Source organism: Clarias gariepinus, chromosome 7 (assembly GCF_024256425.1).
Source record: "Clarias gariepinus isolate MV-2021 ecotype Netherlands chromosome 7, CGAR_prim_01v2, whole genome shotgun sequence".
NCBI lineage: Eukaryota > Metazoa > Chordata > Actinopteri > Siluriformes > Clariidae > Clarias > Clarias gariepinus.
The window spans coordinates 2464996-2484706 of record NC_071106.1 but is presented as its reverse complement, the minus strand read 5'-3'; the positions used below and the strand labels follow the sequence as shown (position 1 = coordinate 2484706).

The following is a 19711-nucleotide window of genomic DNA, read 5'->3' as shown; positions in this document are numbered from 1 at the left end:
GGGCGGCACTCTAAAACTAGGCGCACTGGGGCACTAGGGGGATAGGAAACACAGGACAGCTAAAGACACAAAGGGGCTATGGCTAGAAGCATGCTAGTTACTGTAACGCAACATAGATTTTAGCTAAACACGCTCCTAACCAAACACACACCTAACTACTTACCTGACTTTAGCTAAACACACAAGAACACAGGAGGACAACAACCACAGTACTTACATACATTTAAGACAGGACCAAATCAGCTTCACTAACACAGACACACAAAACATACATAAAAACATTGCCAATAAGAGAGCCCAAGTCAACACAACTAAAATCAAAATAAACTAAACAAAAACAAACTAAAACTAAATGCCCACACAAGTGACAGTGGTGATACCAAAAATGCTCGACCCAGTTTCCCAGTCTAAACAGCTATTTATAAAGATGGATTGATGGCTACCTCGGTTCAGGTGTGCACTCGCATCACCTGACCGAGGTGCCTGCTGGGAAACTGAGTCAGCCAACAAAAAACTACAAAATGAAAAACAGTGACCTCTAGTGGCGGACCCTTACAGTTATTTGTTTTTTAATTTGTTTTCCGTTTTTTTAATTTGGTTTTGAATTTGTTATTTTGTTTTCAGTTTCGTTAATTTGTTTTGCACTTCAGGGCCACCGTACATTACTGTTCTATCGAAGTAATTTGTTTTGTGCAGCGGCAGCAATTTAAAAGATAATTTTCAGTCAAGTATATAGAAACTTGTTGCAAAAGTCATTATGTATTAATAAAGCTTTTTTTCTGAAGAGGCCGCACGAGGAAGTCCTTCATCTTCAATTCTGCGATTATTGGCATCTGCACCAACAAACCGAACAATGATTTAAACCTTTTTCTTGTACTACCAGAAGAAATGAATGAAGTTTATCCTTAGCAGGCTGTCGAGTTTGTGAAAATGTGTTTAGGGCTTACTTCAGTGCTGACATGTGAGTAACTCGAGCATTTATATTTTTATGGATTTTGTTAAGCAAACTTTGTTAATGTTAGGAATGGGTTTTGTTAGACAATGCTGTGTGAATATCACCTTACTATCTGAGTTGTTATCGTTGCTTGACAATTCTAGAGTAAGTTTCTAAATTACTGCTTACTGCTTTTTTGCAGTGGTACTCTGGAATAAACCTGGAGAGAAACAGTGAGCCAAGGAGTGATTACAGGTACCGTGCATGTGTCCCCTCACAGGACCCGTAGAAAGTAAATACCAAAATGTTACTTGTACTTGTACCGTACTGTTTTGATGAAATCCTGCCTTGTGCTGAAAACTGTGGTGTCAATATGTGGTGTTTAGTGTTAATATTGTGTTGGGACACAACAAATAAATCACTGTATAGCATTGCAAATGGTTTTACATGGGCTCCTGTGGTGCCATAAAATGTCAGTAATATTAGGAAACCTGTTAGATCCGGCTGGGTATAGAGTCAGAAACATGTCTGCAGTCCTCTGCACTATCCTGACATAGTGTCATTATGTGTCTGAGAGAGAGAGAGAGAGGAGGAGACTAGTTCAAAGTGAAAGTGAAAGTCTGAAGATCGTTTTTGTGGCGAGAAAAGTTATTTGCTGAGAAAAAATAACAGTGAGTACATGAACATAAATCTGTAGTGTGTGAGTGTTAGGATTATTTACTGAATGAAGATAAATTTAGTCTAAACATTACACACTTTACTATAAAAATGTGGATAACACAGTGTTAATGCAGTAACTAAACTTGAGGGAAATAAACGTGTGTGTGTGTGTCCTGTAGTGTTTCTTACAGATGTCTAAAGTTTACAGTTGTTATTTGTTAAAGTGAGAATCACATTAATATTCATTCTAAAAAATTCAACATAAAATTCTAAGAACTCCTCATATTGATTTTTTTATGTTTCTGTTTTGACTGATAAACCTTCATTTGATAGAAACACGATGCTTTCATTTCCTTAAGAAGTTCTGTCGAGTAAATGTGACTCTTTCTGAAGTGTTTTATTCTCTTGCAGTTTGTACCTACAGTATATATTTTTGCATTTACTCATATTAACAAAGAATCTTGATCTTTATATGTAACATATAAAGCATAAATTAAACGTAAAAATATCATTTGAGCTCCATCAGGCTGTTGGAGAGAGTGAACATCGGTATTTACATGATACTTTGAAGGAATTTTTAACCAAGGAATTTGATGTTTATATCAGTAATTTCCTAATCTCTGATTTTTTTACTCACCAGGATTAACCTAAATTTATGCTAGAAGAAGTTTGACTTTCTAAAATAATGTCAGCGGAGTGTGAGAAAATGACGTCTGAAAAGAGTCTAAAAGAGGAGCTGGGAGAGATGAAAAGGTAAGTAGTTTAGATTAGCAATTTAGGAAAAAAAGAAAAAAAAAACAGCTGGTAAGAAATTCTGTGTGACCAGAACCGGACCAGTTACCATGATTTACATAAACATCAGATGCTGAATGTGTGTTAAATTTAGAGACTTTATGAGATAAACATGCTAAGACATTTCTCTTTACCCTATAGTGGAACTGAGGAAAGGCTAAGGTCTCTTCTATCCAGCTGTGTGTCCTTTAAGAGTGACCAGTCAATGCCACAACCACTGAACTTTAAAGGGGGAACAGTCACTCATGAAAGGTAGTTTTTTCATTGATTGAAAAAAAATGTAATATTGTTCATTGATTGTCTAATGTAAAATAAAATGATTCTTTAAAGCTCAATTTTATATTAAATTTAAAATATCATCATCATGATTAGGAGCAGTGATTTTGTTTGTTTGTTATAATACTTGTTAATCAGTTATAAACAGATTAACTGCTTTTTAACTATAAAGTTTAATGAATCAGTTTACTTAATTGTTCAGCTGTCAATTATCTTCAAGAATGTCCAGGTTAGACTTCCTCATACTTGGGTTGAGTTCAGTCAGGGCTTTGTGCAGAACACCTGAGTTCTTCCACTCCAACACACTCTTCTAAATTCTCATTACACCTTTAAAGTTATGCAGAATAATCAAACATATACATGGTAATGAAAGATACTGAGTAAATATATGTGAATACGTTTTGCCCCACTGGCACACTATAAAGATGTTTAAAATACTGGCACACTGTAAAGATGTTTAAAATTGATGGCGCTGTTTAGGCGGCTGCCGTCGCGACTCTGTGGTCGCACAAAATCATTTCACTGCATATTGTACTCTGTATGATTGTGTATGTGAAAAATAAAATTTGAATTTGAAATTTGAAATAGTGTCCATGCCGTATGCCTTTGTTCATTGAAAGGCATGTCTTTCAGAGGTCAAGAGAGTGTCCAGGTGTGATAGGTTCTCCCCCCAGCTCGGGGTGAAGCTGTAAAACTGTCTGCTTTGTTTACCGAATCGCCAATTTACAACCTTCACTTTGGGGTTAACTTAAAAAAAAACAGTCATTTCTGTTGACTATGTGTTTCACTATAAAGTGTAGATTAGATTAGCAATTTAGAGAAAAAAAAAACCTGTTAAGAAATTCTGTGTGACCAGAACCAGGACCAGTTACCATGATTTACATAAACATCAGATGCAGAATGTATGTTAAATTTAGAGACTTTAGAAGATAAACATGCTAAGACATTTCTCTTTACTCTTTAGTGGAACTGAGATAAGGCCAAGGTCTCCTGGATCCAGCTGTGTGTCCTTTAAGAGTGACCAGTCAATGCCACACCCACTGAACTTTAAAGAGGGAACAGTCACTCATGAAAGGTAGTTTTTTCATTGATTGAAAATTTTATGTAAATTTGTTCATTGATTGTCTAATGTAAAATAAAATGGATTCTTGAAAGTTCAATTTTATATTAAATTTAAAATATCATCATCATCATGATTAGCAGCAGTGATTTAGTTTGTCTGTTATAATACTGTGTAGTGAATCAGTTTCTTAATCCTTCAGCTGTCAATCATCTTCAAGAATGTCCAGGTTGGACTTCCTCATACTTGGGTTGAGTTCAGTCAGGGCTCTGTGCAGAACACCTGAGTTCTTTCACTCCAACACACTCTTAACACAACATGTGTTCATGGAGATGGCTTTATGTACAGGGACATCGTCAGTAGGCCTGGAAATCACCAGACATCACCCGCTACAATGTTATCACAATACTTAAGTGTCGATTCAATTAATATTGCAATTCTGTAATTATTACAATTTTATAAGTATCCTAATTCAATGTTAATTGTTTTTTGTTTTGTTTTGTTTTCATCACAATTTTAAGACCTTGAAAAAAAATATGACAAACTTGTCATAACTGAAAAGTTTTTTGACCTTAGCTTTATTTAACAGCTTCACAACTGAATTGAACATGAATGATTAAATGTACTGTAGCCTGTTCCTTATATTAGTTTTCTCACTTAAAACCAAGGGCTGTCTGCCATAATTATTATTTCTAAACAAACATCACAGTCTCCACTGCCTTACACATTATTTATTCTGGAGAGCTCAATGTTTTATGTTTTTGGATCATTCTGTATCTACTGTAAAGACTGTTGTGTGTGAAAATCCCACGAGATCATAAGTTTCTTTCAACAATATTTTTATTGATTTTATAACAGGGATATTACAGGGTAGACATGTAATGTTAAAAACCTCCTTATAAATCCCTATAACACCCACCCCACCCCTCCCTAGCTCCAAGCCAGCTTTACAAGTACAAGGAAAGGCTAGACGCCAGGCACAACAAAGGAGAGAAACTAAAAAAAGAAAAAAGAACCTGGAGCTGGAAGTCTTTTAGTTTTGTGTACAACAACAAAAAGAGAAAAGAGAACAAACAAACAAACGATTAAATAGAAAAGGAATCAAACTATAGATGTATATGAAAAAAGCGAAGGAAGGGCCCCCACACCTGTTGGAATTTTAAGTCTGGATAATGGATTGAGTAGTGGATCTTCTCCAGGGACAGACAAGACATAATATCTCTGAGCCACTGGGCGTGAGTGGGTGAAGTGGCATCCTACCATTTGAATAAAAGAGAACGCCTGGCCAGGAGTGTCGCAAAAGATAACAAACGCTGTTTAGCTGGAGTTAAACGCTTGTCTTCCTCTCCAGTGACACCAAAGAGAGCGATCAGAGGATCTGGTTCAAGGTTACATTTCAATATGTACGACAAGGTTTTAAAAACATCCCTCCAGAATTTTTCCAAATTCGGGCATGTCCAGTACATATGAATAAGAGACGCCTCTCCACTTTTACATTTCTCACAACAAGGATCAATGTCTGGGTAAAAACGGGAAAGTTTAAGTTTGGAGAAATGAGCCCTGTGTACAACCTTAAACTGTAATAAAGAGTGGCGAGCACATAAGGAAGTTGAATTGACAAGTTTAAGAATTGAATTCCAAGTATCATCTGACAACGAGAGATTTAAATCTTTCTCCCAAGCAGTTTTAATTTTACTTAAAGGGGTGTAACTCAAACCCATCAATCCACCATAAATAGTGGATATTAGGCCTTTACGCAGCGGGGACAAACATAGGAGATTATCTATAATATTTGCAGCAGGAGCTTCAGGGAAGTTCGGTATTAAAGAGCGAATGAAGTGTCTTACTTGCAGGTATCTGAAAAAGTTTGAATTGGGTAGGTTAAACCTTTCAGAAAGCTGCTCAAACGATGCAAACTTATGGTCAACAAACAGATCTTTGCAAAGCTTGATACCCTTGTTGTACCATTCCTGAAACACTGAGTCATGTAAGGAGGGTTGGAAGAGATGGTTAGAGACAATAGGACTGGACAAAGAGAAGCCCAGAAGACCGCTGTGCTTTCTGAACTAAACCCATACTCTCAAGGTATGCCTAATAACTGAATTGTTGATTGATTTAATTGAGGAGATGGGTAGTGCAGATCCAAGGAGTGCAGATACAGAGAGATTTTTTACAGACTTTATCTCCATTTCCACCCAGGCAGGCCGATTAGGTTGATTATAAAAATATGCCCAAAAGATGACAGATCGAATGTTTGCTGCCCAGTAGTAAAAACGAAAATTAGGCAAAGCCATGCCACCGTCTCTTTTAGATCTTTGAAGTAGGGACTTATTTAATCGTGGATGTTTACCTTTCCAAAGGTAAGAGGATATAATTGAGTCTAAAGCACCAAAGTAAGATTTGGGAATGAAAACAGGTACAGACTGAAAGAGATATAAAAATTTAGGAAGAATACTCATTTTAATGGCATTAATGCGGCCCACCAGGGACATGGACAGTGGTGACCATTTTTCCAAGTCCTTTTTAGTTTGGGTTAACAACCTAGTAAAATTTTCTTTAAAAAGGTGTTTATGTTTCCTTGTGATTGTAATACCGAGATAGGTAAACTGATTTTTCACTATCTTGAATGGAAAATTGTACATACCAGTTGTTACTGCTGTATTATTAAGCAGAAAAAGTTCACTTTTGCGCAAATTCAATTTATACCCTGAAAAGTAGCTAAATTCACTAAGCAATGACAGCACAGGTGGAAGGGAGGAGATTGGATTTGATATAAAAAGTAGAAGATCATCTGCATAAAGGGAAACTTTATGTTCTTCTCCCTGCCTCCAAATCCCAGATATATCCCTACAACTGCGGAATGCAATTGCTAGTGGCTCAATGGCAAGGTTAAAGAGCAATGGGCTAAGAGGACACCCCTGACGAGTTCCCCGCTGAAGGCTGAATGGTTGGGACTGCTGAGCATTTGTCAGAACTGAGGCAGTAGGGTTTGAATATAATAATTTAACCCAAGTAATAAAACTTGGACCAAAATTAAATTTTTCTAAAGCCCTAAATAAATACTCCCATTCCACACGATCAAAAGCCTTTTCAGCATCTAAAGAAAGGACACACTCAGGGATCCCCTCTGATGGTGTGTACAGGACATCCATAAGACGTCGAATGTTAGAGTAAGAAAAGCGATTTTTGACGAAACCGGTCTGGTCCTCAGATATAATAGAGGGTAAAACAATCTCTAATCTTCGAGCCAAGACTTTAGCAAGGATTTTAACATCCACGTTGAGAAGAGAGATTGGTCTATATGAAGAGCACTCTGTTGGGTCTTTATCTCTCTTTGCTATAAGAGTGATGCGAGCCTCATTAAATGACGCAGGCATCTTACCTTGCTTAAAAGATTCAGAAAGAACCAAAGCTAGTTGTGGTGCAAGGTATGAGGAGAAAGATTTAAAAAACTCTACAGGGAAGCCATCAGGACCCGGGGACTTACCAGATTGCAATGATGAGATAGCGGAACTAATCTCCTCTTGTGATATGGGCTCTTCTAATCTTAATCTAAAATCAGGGGACAGTGTTGGGATATCTAGTTGATTCAAGAAATTCTCAAGTGAATTACAGTCCTTTGGAAACTCAGAAGTATATAATCGAGAATAAAAATTCTTGAATGCATCATTAATTTTAGAATGGTCGGTAGTAATGGTACCATCCTCCATCTGAATTTTTGTAATGTGTTGTTGTGCTCTAAAACCTCTTAACTGATTAGCTAAAAGTTTCCCAGATTTATCACCATGAATGTAAAATTGGCTCCTACTCTTTAATAATTGGCATTCGATTACATGCGTCGAGATGAGTTCAAAATTAGTTTGCAATTCTATGCGTTTTTTATACAGATCAGGGTTTTTAAATAGAGCATACTGCTGATCGATTTCTTTAATTTGGTTGGTCAAATCTTTTCGTTCTTTATATGCCTTCCTTTTCATATTTGCAGTATACGAAATTATCTGTCCCCTGAGGTAGGCTTTTAGAGCATCCCAAACAGTTAAACATGACACTTCAGGTGTTTCATTTGTGTTCAAGAAAAAAACTATCTGGTCTTCCATAAATTTTTTAAAATCATTCTCTATCAATAATGAAGAATTAAAGCGCCAATGTTTATTAATTTGAGGAAGATTGGGGAGCTTTATAGACATAACAACTGGTGCATGATCCGATATCACAATGCTCTGATAAGCGCAGGAGCTAACCATGGGGATCAGTTGATTATCCAAAAAGAAATAATCAATTCTGGAGAAAGTATGGTGAACATGTGAGAAAAAGGAGTATTCTCTCTTTTTTGGATTAAGGAAGCGCCATATGTCAGAGATACCAAAACTGCAAAGATAGGACTGAAGTAGCATGGCGGATTTACTCAGAGGTATAGGATTGGGAGATGACCTGTCAAGTGATGGATCTAAACAGCAGTTAAAATCTCCCCCTAATATGAGAGAGTATGAGCTCAGATCTGGTAGAACAGAGAAGAAATGTTCAAAGAAGGAAACGTCATCGTAATTAGGGGCATATAAATTAGCCAACACTACATTAGTATTAAATAACTTCCCTGAAACAATGATATAACGACCATGTATATCTGCAATAATATTATGCTGCTCAAAAGAAATGTTTGGATTAATGAGAATTGAGACACCCCTAGCTTTGGCCTGAAAGGTCGAGTGGTAGTGCTGCCCTCCCCAACGCGACATAAGACGAGAATTATCGGAACTGCGAATGTGAGTTTCTTGTAAAAATGCGATGGCAGTGTTAAGTTGTTTAAGGTGTGAGAGCACCTTCCTTCTTTTGACCGGATGGTTTAAACCCTTAACATTCCAGCTCACAAAGTTTAAAGAACTATTCATTCTCCCTGAGAGGAGATGCAGGTAGATAAACATAAATAATAATGAAATGCCCAGCGTCAGTCCTAAAACAGAAGTGTAAAACACAGAGCAACCTATCAAAGATACACCGTGTATACTGAACTAACACAATACTGGCTTTGGAGAACCCCCACCCCTGCCCCACACACCCCTCCCCCACACACCCCACTACCCCCAAACAAACAAAGATAGCTGCTAGGAAACAAAGCAGCAAGCTCTTCCATCCTTCCATTTTCCACCTAACCACTCTTCCTGCCGCTAACCACACCATCTTCTGCTCCGACACAGTTTACAAAAACTAAGAATTAAATATATAAATAAAACATTTCCCCACTCCAATAATGAAATCTCTCAATAAGAGAAAAACACAAAACAACCCCCCGCCCCCCACGTCACATTGTAACACTAAAAAAATAAATAAATAAACAGACATGTAAATTACACGTGACTAGAAATAGAGAAAATAATAATAGAAAACCAACAACAACTACACGTGTTTAACACAATACTCTTACCAGGAAATAACGTAAAAATGGCTGGATTTAAAGTTAAAAAGGGTACTTTCCTGAGAATTGTAGTATTAAAAAGAAATAAAACTATAATGCACTAGGTAGTTTTCGGCAGACTGTCTATGTGTTTCTGCGCCTCTTCTACCGAGCGAAGCCACTTCTTCTGTCCGGTAGAGAGAGTTATCCGGAGCCGTGCTGGATACAGGAGAGAAGGCCGGAGTCCACGGTTGTATAACTCAGACATAACGTCTCTATACTCGGCTCGCTGGCTTAAAACTTCGGGAGCGTAATCTTCCACGATACGAACCTGCTGACCGCGGTATTCCAGCTTCCCTCTCCGCCGAGCCTCCCGAACCAGAAGGTCTTTAACCTGGTACCGGTGCACACGGAGAATGACCGGCCGAGGTCTCTGACCTGAAGCGGGTTTGGATGCAGGTATGCGGTGGGCTCTGTCAATCTCAGGCGGGGAAGGGAGCGTTTCACTTCCAAACACCTCGCACAGAAACTTCGAGAAAAACTCGGTAGGGAGTCCACTCTCAGTACCCTCCGGAAGACCCAGGACACGCAGGTTCTGTCTCCTGCTCCGGCCTTCTAGGTCTACGACTTTGGCCGTTAACTTAGTGTTGTTTTCCCGAAGTCCGGAGCAGATGTTCTCTAACTCGCTCACACGCTGGCTCAGGTCATCTGTAGCGAGTTCTAACGAAGGTAAGCGCTGTCCATGGTCCTCTACTTGGGTTTGGATTTGGTCCAGTTTACTTTCCAGTAAACTTAACGAAGATTTAAATTCAGCCACTAACGCTTCACGTTGTTTATCTAACAGCGCAGAGATGGCCTCGACTGTTAGAGGGGTCACAGTGTCGTCCTTTTTCCCGGCCTTAACACTCCTTGTAGCCATTTTAAATGTGAAAAGTATGTAACCGTGGGGAAGAGTACAAAGTTATTGTATCCTAAAGATTTAGTTTAGCATTTAGAAACGAATAAGGGAGTGAAGGAATGTAAAATTGTCGGAGCACCTAACTTACACGTCTACTCCATGTGGCTGCTAACCGGAAGTCCAGATCATAAGTTTCTGAAATACTTTTATAGGTCATTCTGGTACCAACAACCATGTCACAGTTATAGTTACAGAGATCACAAATATCCTTCGTTCTGATGTTCAGTGTGAGCTTTATCCGAAGCTTCTGACCTGTGTTTACATGATTTTATGAACTGTACTGCTGGAACATGATCGGCCGATTAGATAACTGCAAAGATGTGTCGTTCAGATGTTCCTATTAAAATAGACAACTGATCTAAAGCGTTAATGTACAGCATCATAAAGAAACAGCACAGAAATCTGACAGGAACATTAAGAAATACAACTGAGTGAATTTGTGTCGTGAGTGTGTGGTGCTATAAATGTAAAGTTTACAGTGTTTGTTTATCCACAGAATCACAAAACAGAGCTCGAAAATCATCAGCAGAAATTCACTGGAGTCCATATTCAAGGTGTGTGTGTGTGTCTGTGTGTGTCTGTGTGTGTTGTGTGTGTAAGAGTGTAAACAGTCAAATATTACATAAGGAATTATTACTTTTCTAGATAATTTAGCTATGGGCTATTTTTATAATTAAAAAAGTAGATTAACATCATGTGCAGTTGTCCAAAATATTATCTGCTGTAATTCATCGTTTCTACCTCAAAGTGTAAACTCCTCTGTCATAAAGTCTTTCCCATGTGGAGAATAAAATAGTCACAGCTTTAACTTTGACGGTTACAAAGCATTAATGCTGAGGCTCCTTCCATACATGCTAAATAAACCTGTACTTAAAGAAACTTCACAATATCAATCATCAGCCTGAACACTGTTTAGTGTTTATGTAGTAAATCCACCATACAGGTCTCTGTGAATGAGCCGTTACTATAGAAACAATGACGTATTAGAAACACAGCATTAATATAAAGCTTTGATTTGTAGCTGCACTACTGTCAGAGATGCTGTTCATCAACACCCTCTGACCAATCGGAATCTAGAATTCAGCAGCACAGTAAAATCACATGTTATCACAATATGTAACATTCTTTTTTCAATTTTATTTCATTATGTTTTTCATCAGGAGCTGGAGCACAAATTTATCACATTATTGAAAAACAAGTTGAACAGATTTAAGAACCTACTTAGTGCTGATTACCCAGCATGCTCTGAGGAGGAGGAGGAGGAGGATCTGGACTGTGTTAGAGAGGGTGTGCTGAAGATCACACTACACCTTCTAAAGAACATGAAGCAGAAATACCTCGCTCACAAACTGCAGATCAGTAAGAGTTTTAGATTATTAAAATATTCTATAAATACTATAAAGGAGACAGACTGGTCTTCTGGTCTATATAATCATACTGATCCAGTTTTATTCACATTAATAAGATTTTTTTGTAAACAAATGAATTAGTAGTAGAGATAATCCTAGAAATACTGAGGAGGAGCTTCTTCACGCAGGCTATACAGGCTCTCAACCAGAACTCCACATAGGACTCAACTGATTGGACTTGCTATGTTTCCTTCACACATGTGTTGGAGCTCAACAAAAACCATCCAGACTGAACATTTGAACAGTTACACAGAACTGCAGCACACAGAACATATATGTTGCACATTTCTCGTTCTGTTCACATATAAATGAGGACCACTATTGAACTTTAAAGATGGACAATACCAGTGCTGCTCATCATTTCATTTCACACTCCATGACCACACACACTGCTGCTGTTTCACACTGCACACATTACACATTACATCTACTTTATACAGTTTATTTATACACTTCATACTTTTTACATTTTTACATATTTCTACTTTCTACTTTATTTTATTGTAACAAAATTACTAAATATTGTAGATTTTATATTTTACATTCTTTTTTTACTGGCATTTGCCTCTCTTATTTTCTCTTTAAGTCACAAAAAATCGTGTAAACATTTCACTACATATCATAACACATCACACATCATTCTTAAAATGTCTGTTGATTTTAATCCTATTCTTGATCAGTATTGATTTTATGTATTCATGTATTATACATACATGAAAATAATGACATCATATTTCTCCTGTTTGTTAGAGCTGGCCTCTGTGTATCAGCGGAAGCTCAAATCCAAACTTCTAGATAAATGTAAAAGAATTAATGAAGGAGTCTCACAGCATGGGACATCAACAGTTCTGAATCAGATCTACACAGAGCTCTACATCACAGAGGGAGGGAGTGGAGACGTCAATAATGAACATGAGGTGAGGCAGCTTGAGACAGCTGCCAGGAGACCAGCAGTAGAGGAGACACCCATCAAATGTAATGAGCTCTTTAAAGACAAGTGCATCAGAAGTGTGCTGACTAAAGGAGTAGCTGGAATTGGAAAAACTGTCTCTGTGCAGAAGTTCATTCTGGACTGGGCTGAAGGGACAGTTAATCAGGACATCCTCTTCCTGTTTCCTCTTCCCTTTAGAGAACTTAACTTGATAAAGCAGGAAAACTTTAGTTTGATTTCGCTTCTTCATCAGTTTTTCCCTGAACTTAAGGACTTGGAAGTAATAGACAGTGATGTCTACAAAATTCTGTTCATCTTTGATGGTCTGGATGAGTGTCGACTTCCGCTAAATTTCCAGAAGAATGAGATGTTGTGTGATGTGACAGAGTCAGTCTCAGTGGATGTGCTGCTCACAAACCTCATCAAGGGGAACCTGCTTCCCTCTGCTCGCCTCTGGATCACCACTCGACCAGCAGCAGCCAATCAGATTCCTCCTGAGTGTGTAGACCAGGTAACAGAGGTACGAGGGTTCAGTGATGCTCAAAAAGAGGAGTACTTCAGGAAGAAGATCAGTGATCAGAGCCTGGCCAATAAAATCATCAGACACATGAAGTCTTCCAGAAGCCTCTACATCATGTGCCACATTCCAGTCTTCTGCTGGATCTCAGCCACTGTTCTAGAGAGAATATTGGGTGAAGCAGAGAGTGGAGAGATCCCCAAGACCCTGACTCAAATGTTCACACACTTCCTGGTATTTCAGATCAAACACAAGGACCAAAAGTACCACCAGAAATGTGACCTTGATCTTCCCCAGACCAGAGAGAGTATCCTGGCTTTAGGCAAACTGGCGTTCCAACAGCTGGAGAAAGGAAACCTGATGTTCTATGAGGAAGACCTGAGAGAGTGTGGCATTGATGTTAAAGAAGTGGCAGTGTACTCAGGAGTGTGTACTCAGATCTTCAGAACCGAGTCTGGACTCCACCTGGGGAAGATGTTCAGCTTTGTGCATCTGAGTGTTCAGGAGTTTTTGGCTGCTTTATACACATTTATTTGCTTCCTCGACAAAAACACAACAATAAAACAAAGCACTGATCTGTCTGGTCTTTTCAATAAGTCAGAAATGTCTGAGTTCCTCAAGAGTGCAGTGGACCAGGCCTTACAGAGTGAGAACGGACACTTGGACCTGTTCCTCCGTTTCCTTTTGGGTCTTTCAGTGGAGTCTAATCAGAAGCTCATTCGAGGTCTGCTGACACACACAGGAAGCAGCTCTGACTGCCAAAAAGACACAGTCGAGTACATCAAGTTCAAGTTTGAACAAAATCCATCTCCAGAGAGATTAATTAATCTGTTCTACTGTCTGAACGAGTTAAATGATGATTCACTAGTGAAAGAGATCCAAAGCTACATGAGCTCAGGACGTCTCTCTGAAGCTGAACTCTCACCTGCTCAGTGGTCTGCTCTGGTCTTTGTGTTACTGACGTCAGAGGAGGATCTGGAAGTGTTTGAGCTTCAGAAGTTCATAAAGTCAGATGAATGCTTTAAGAGACTGCTGCCAGTCATACAGGAAGCCACAACAGCTCTGTAAGTAAAACCTGTTTCTTTTTTCAACAGAGAGGAACTGAAATGTTCTGATTGGATTTTACAGCAAAATGTCGATCTACTCTTAGTAACTTATTTATTCTAAATATGACTGCATTGGTACTGATACTGGTGTTGGACATCAGTCTGATACTGAGCTCATTTATGTGAAAAAACTATTCAATACCAACATCTTATATCAGGTGATACTATGTGATGTAGTGTGTGTTATAGAGCTAATGTACAGATAGATGAGAAACAGCAGTGATCTGCATATACTTAAACAGTTTTGAGCATTAATTGTTTAAGCTCCACTCACATTTTCTCCTTTCAGACTCAGTGAGTGTAACCTGACAGAGAGAAGCTGCTCGGCTTTACACACAGTTCTCAGCTCAGAATCCTCAAAGCTGACTGAGGTGGATCTGAGCAGGAATCCTCTGGAGGACTCTGGAGTGAAGCTGCTTTGTGCTGTACTGAAGAGTCCAAACTGTAAACTGGAGACACTGAGGTTGGTTCGTCTCTCCTATTACATAGGTATACAATATATGTAAAAGGTATACAATCAAGAAACACACAATACAGAGGAAGATGTATCTGCGCAGTATTTTATTAAATCTTGTGTTCTTGTCACTATAATATTTACATTTAGGCATTTATCCAGAGCGACTTACATTTTTATCTCATTACACATCTGATCGTTAAGGGCCTTGCTCAAGGGCCCAACAGTTGCAACTTGGTGGTTGTGGGGTTTGATCCTGGCATTTTTCGAACCGTAGTCTAATGCCTTAACCACTGAGCTACTCCTGGCCCACAATATGTTGATATACCTCCACTAAATCTTCTCACAATGTGCTTTAATTATTTTACACAGAACAGAGACATCAGTGGTGAGTCTGCTCACAGACAAATGAAAAAAGTTATGTAATTTTGTTTTCTCAGTTTTTTATCCTGGTAAATTATCTCGTGTGTGTTCCCTCCTCATGTCCAGCGTTCACGCCATAGAGGCCGCATTCACCACTGTCCTGATCGGGATAAACCTCATGATTAAAAGGAATATATATATATATATATATATGTATATGTATATATTAGTATACACATTTAAATCTAACTAATGCTGTAATCATTACTGCTGCACCAAAACATCTGGATTTGATGTGATTTGCTGTGAATCTGATGGATATTTATCACACAGTGATGATAAAGAGTCTACTGCACTGTGTGTACAGCCTGGACAGAGTAATTAATTATAAATGTTTAATGTTTATGATGGTTCTGTTCGTATTTAAAGATCTGTGTCTCAGCTGTGTTCTCTGTCTGCAGGCTGAGTAAGAGCGGTATTACAGAGAGAGGCTGTACTGATCTGATATCAGCTCTTACTTCAAACCCTTCACACCTGACAGAGCTGGACCTGAGTGAGAACACCCTGGGAAATGCAGGAGTGAAACAGATCTCTACTCTACTGAAGAGTTCATCCTGTAAACTCCAGAAACTTATGTATGTCAGTTAATAGCATAAGTTACTGGATCAGTGATATTTATACTTCACTGTCAGTATATTTGTATCCTGTAGGAACTGATTATAGAGTCACTCATTCAGCAGTGCATTTAGAGTAATCTTAGTCAGCAGTGGTTAAAGGTTAAAGTTAACAATGTTTACCTTCTTGTTGCTTCTCCAGGTTTTCAGACTGCAGTATAACAGGTGAAGGATACACTGCTCTGGTTAAAGCTCTGATGTCAAACCCCTCATCACACCTGATAGAGCTGGACCTCAGAGGGAACGACCCTGGAACATCAGGACTGAAGGAACTTAGGAATTTGATGAAAAATACAAAATGTAAACTGAATACTTTGAGGTGAGATTTTTTTCCCCATATTTTTAAAATCCAGCCTTAAATTTTCAGTAACTTTCCATTGTTGTGTAAAGCCACAGCTGTGAATTAAGCTTCAGTCGTCAGTGATGTTTTAAATTAATGTTTATTTAAAATCTGCTGATCACAGGGTCAAGTGCACCAACCGCCCCCTTATCTTACCCCAGATACCTTACCTCAGGGTGATTACATGGGACTGATGAGAATCACACAGTACATATAGAGATTCATATGTACATCATATCATATCAAAGGACGTAGATCAACTTTTTATTAGCTACAAATTAAATCATCCACCATCACCACATACCTAAATTAGACAATTTGGTCATATTCAGATTATTATTATTATTATTATTATTATCAGGTGATCCATGTGTGTATTAGTAAATTTTAATCACACTGTTGATTAGTAACACTGTTCACTACTTCAGTTTGACTGTTATACACTGTTCAGCTGATCAGTACATATCTAAAGCCCCCACTGCCCCCAGTGCACTACACAACTGCATGGACCCATATTTTTCTATAATGTCCTAATTCCAGTTTAAATAAGGAATTGTTTAAAATTGTAGTTTTAAAACATTAACACTGCATTTCTGTAAATATAACTAGTTTTAGCATTTATTCAGTTCAATTCGATTCATTTTTATGTATATAAGACTTGTAACAGAGGTCATTGTCACAAAGCAGCTTTACTGAATCTGAATAAAATGAGGGAAATCAGTATAAAATGTGTGAGAGAATATGTATAAATCAGATATATACAGATATATAAATGTATCTGTTCTCTCTCTCTCTCTCTCTCTCACTCTCTCTCTCTCTCCAGGTTGTTGAAAAGTCCTGATGCACAGAGAGCTTGTGATCATCTGACTGGTGTTCTGGGTATAAACTCCATACTGCAGACGGATCTGAATCTGAGCGGGAAAGTAGACGGAGACTCAGGAGTAGAGCAACTCTGTGTTTTACTGAAGGATCCACACTGCAGACCTGAAACACTTCAGTAAGAACTATTCTGTAATCATCTGGAAACTTTTACTTTTACAGAGCGACTTACAAAAAGTGCTTTAAAGTTTACATCATTGGATACATACTTACACTGGGTTAACTAGGTTAATAACTAAGTGCCATTAGTCCAACACAACTGGAAGAGTTTTTTTTGTTTGTTTGCTTTTTTGTTTTTTTGGAGGGGGGGGTTAGTCCAAGTACTGGAGAAACAGATGCGTCTTGAGTCGTTGTTGCATTACTAATGTAAATGTTGAATGGTTTGTTTTCAGGTTTGATTGGTTCGGTTTCTGTGCTTTTAGTACTAGTGAGTAGTTTAAAGAGAACAGGCTGTAAGTAGAGAACTGATTTCAGATTAAATCACCAAAGCACTTCAATACACACAGAACACAGACAATGGAGTATTAATAGGAGATTTTCTAGCCATAAACCCAGAGTTAAGTGTGATGAATTGTTCTTTCAGACTCAGTGAGTGTAATCTGACAGAGGGAGGATGTTCAGCTCTGCTCACAGCTCTCAGATCAGAATCCTCCACCCTGAGGGAGCTGAATCTGAGTAAGAACAGGATTCAGGATTCAGGAGTGAAGCTGCTCTCTGCAGAACTGAAGAATAAACACTGGAAACTGCGGACTGTGAGGTAACGTCTAATTACTACACACACATCTAATAGACTGACAGTACTGAACTCTCGCTTCTTTCACACAGACAGTGTGGGAATATTGTACCGTCATCACACCTTGGTGTTCTGTATAAAAGTAATGGAGGTGGAATCGGGGGTTGTTGTTGTTGTCATGGCTTTAATCCGGGAGCAGAGATAGTGATGATGCTAAGTGTAAATGTGGGTGAAAGTGAGACACACCATCGTGGAACATTTGTGATGTGTGATGTGTGTAACACACCACTGGAAGGTTTAAACTGCAGTAAACACTTAGCGGCTAACTCACAGGTACAGATCTGGCCTTTAAAAACGCACGTTTTCGGAAAAGGGATCCCACGACTTGCCGCGAGTGCGCGCGGCAAGCTGTGAAAATGCCCTTCAATACCTGTAGGGGGCAGTCGTGTTTCAGTCTAAAGTATTGTGTGTCTACTGAAGCCGAAAAATGTTATGTCTCTTAGGCGCCCATTGACGGCAAGCGACAGAGCTCATAAACGTGTCAAGCTCAAACTGTTATGTATTTATTCTTCAATTTCATTCAGAATTATTATTATTAGTAGTAGTAGTTCTCCGAATTTATTATTATTATTATTGTAACGCACCCGCACGTGTGCAAAAGGACTACAAAGATGTATCGTTAGCCTATAACAGTATTTATGCGCTTTAAACGCACATGGGTACTGGTGGCTCAGTGGTAGGTGATTCGCTTGCCATGCGGGAGACCCGGGTTCGATTCCCAGCCAGTGCTCAATATGCTGGTGTTACTTATGCTTCAGTACTAAATGCAGGTTTGCAATTGAGAATTTTTTTTTGCTTAAGCTATGAAACACATTAGCACTCACCTCACAGTTGCTGTAATTTAATGATTATCATATGCCAAAAGTGTAAAACAAAGAATTCACATTTATTACATTTTCACCCAGAGCGGGATTCGAACCAGAGTCTGGACGATTTTATAGGATATACAGATATTATACGGATATTATTTAAGCAACGCCACACCATGTGGAAAGCGGCAAAAATGCTTCAATTTCATTGGCTGTCACTAAGTGTCAGCTATTCACGATTGGCCCCCGCGGAACACAGAATCTCCGGGCTTCGACTGCGCTTTCTCCATTCGTTATTACAGGGGCGGACTGGGACCAAAAAGTGGCCCTGGACTTCCTGGCCCACAGCAGCCCACACCATAATACATTGGCTCATTAATGTAGAGATACATTTTTAACACCAGTTACTAGTATAAAAATATAACACAATACAGAAATCAATGCTATTTAAACATGTTATTTGAAGTATCACTGAACATATATTGGGTCAAAGAAACAAACAAAAAAAAGAACATCAAGACAAACAACATATAAATCTATAAAGACAATATTTTTTATTTTATTCTTTATTATGGTAGTCAATATTAACACGAAATAATGCTGAGAAACATTATTTCAATTAATATTGACCACCATCATAATTACTAGCACAAGTTAATGCTGGTACTAATTTTATTCTGTTTGATTGCCATTCTTTTTACTTGGCTCTGGTAGATGAGGGGAGACGTGTTGGTCATCATCAGCATGTATTATGATGTGGGATGTGGTGTGCTGCTGGATCCAGCCTCACTGTCCCTGACCTGTTATAGGCAGAATCTGTTCATTTAAAGCATTTCACAGCATTTACCTCTAAAGCTTTTTCTTATTTTCGCGTAACCTTTTCTTCTTCCTCCTTTTCATTCATGGAAATTATTATTAATTTGCTCAGAAAATTTGCTGCATCGAGAAAGGATCAATATCTAAAAATTGCCCACGTGTGTGGACAAAGAATACAAAAGTGTATAATCTTTAATAAAGTTAATCTATTACAATGTTGTTTCCAATGCTGAAGCAAACATGATTTTGTTTTAGTCTATTCATTGAATACAACGCGACAGCGCGCTCCGAGGTGAAGGGCACCCACAGTTACTGTAATCCCCCATCTCACCTTTACAACAGGTGTGAAGTCACCAAACCGATTTCGCTGCTGAGGGAATTCACAGAATTGGGGTTTTTAAAACAAATTAACAAGACCGAGCAGACTTCAGACAGGGGGTTTGGTTGGTTAGAAGTGGCGCTGACGGGGGGGGCGGGAGGGAGTCTCGCCCGCGGAGCAATTCAGTGTAGAACCGCCACTGCCTATTTTCCACCACATCACGTACTTC

At 38.6% G+C, this 19711-nt stretch overlaps 1 protein-coding gene across 1 annotated transcript in view; it reads left to right on the top strand.

The window, feature by feature from the left end:
- Positions 1–3630: 3630 nt before the first annotated feature.
- Positions 3631–19711, top strand: part of LOC128527602 (NACHT, LRR and PYD domains-containing protein 3-like) — a 159120-nt gene continuing 143039 nt past the window's right edge. Inside the window, exons 1-5 of the mRNA XM_053500065.1 lie at positions 3631–3737; positions 10569–10626; positions 11233–11431; positions 12232–13993; positions 14325–14498. Coding sequence (XP_053356040.1) covers positions 3691–3737; positions 10569–10626; positions 11233–11431; positions 12232–13993; positions 14325–14498 — 2240 coding nt within the window. The 5' untranslated portion in view covers positions 3631–3690. The remainder of the gene's footprint in view (positions 3738–10568; positions 10627–11232; positions 11432–12231; positions 13994–14324; positions 14499–19711) is intronic.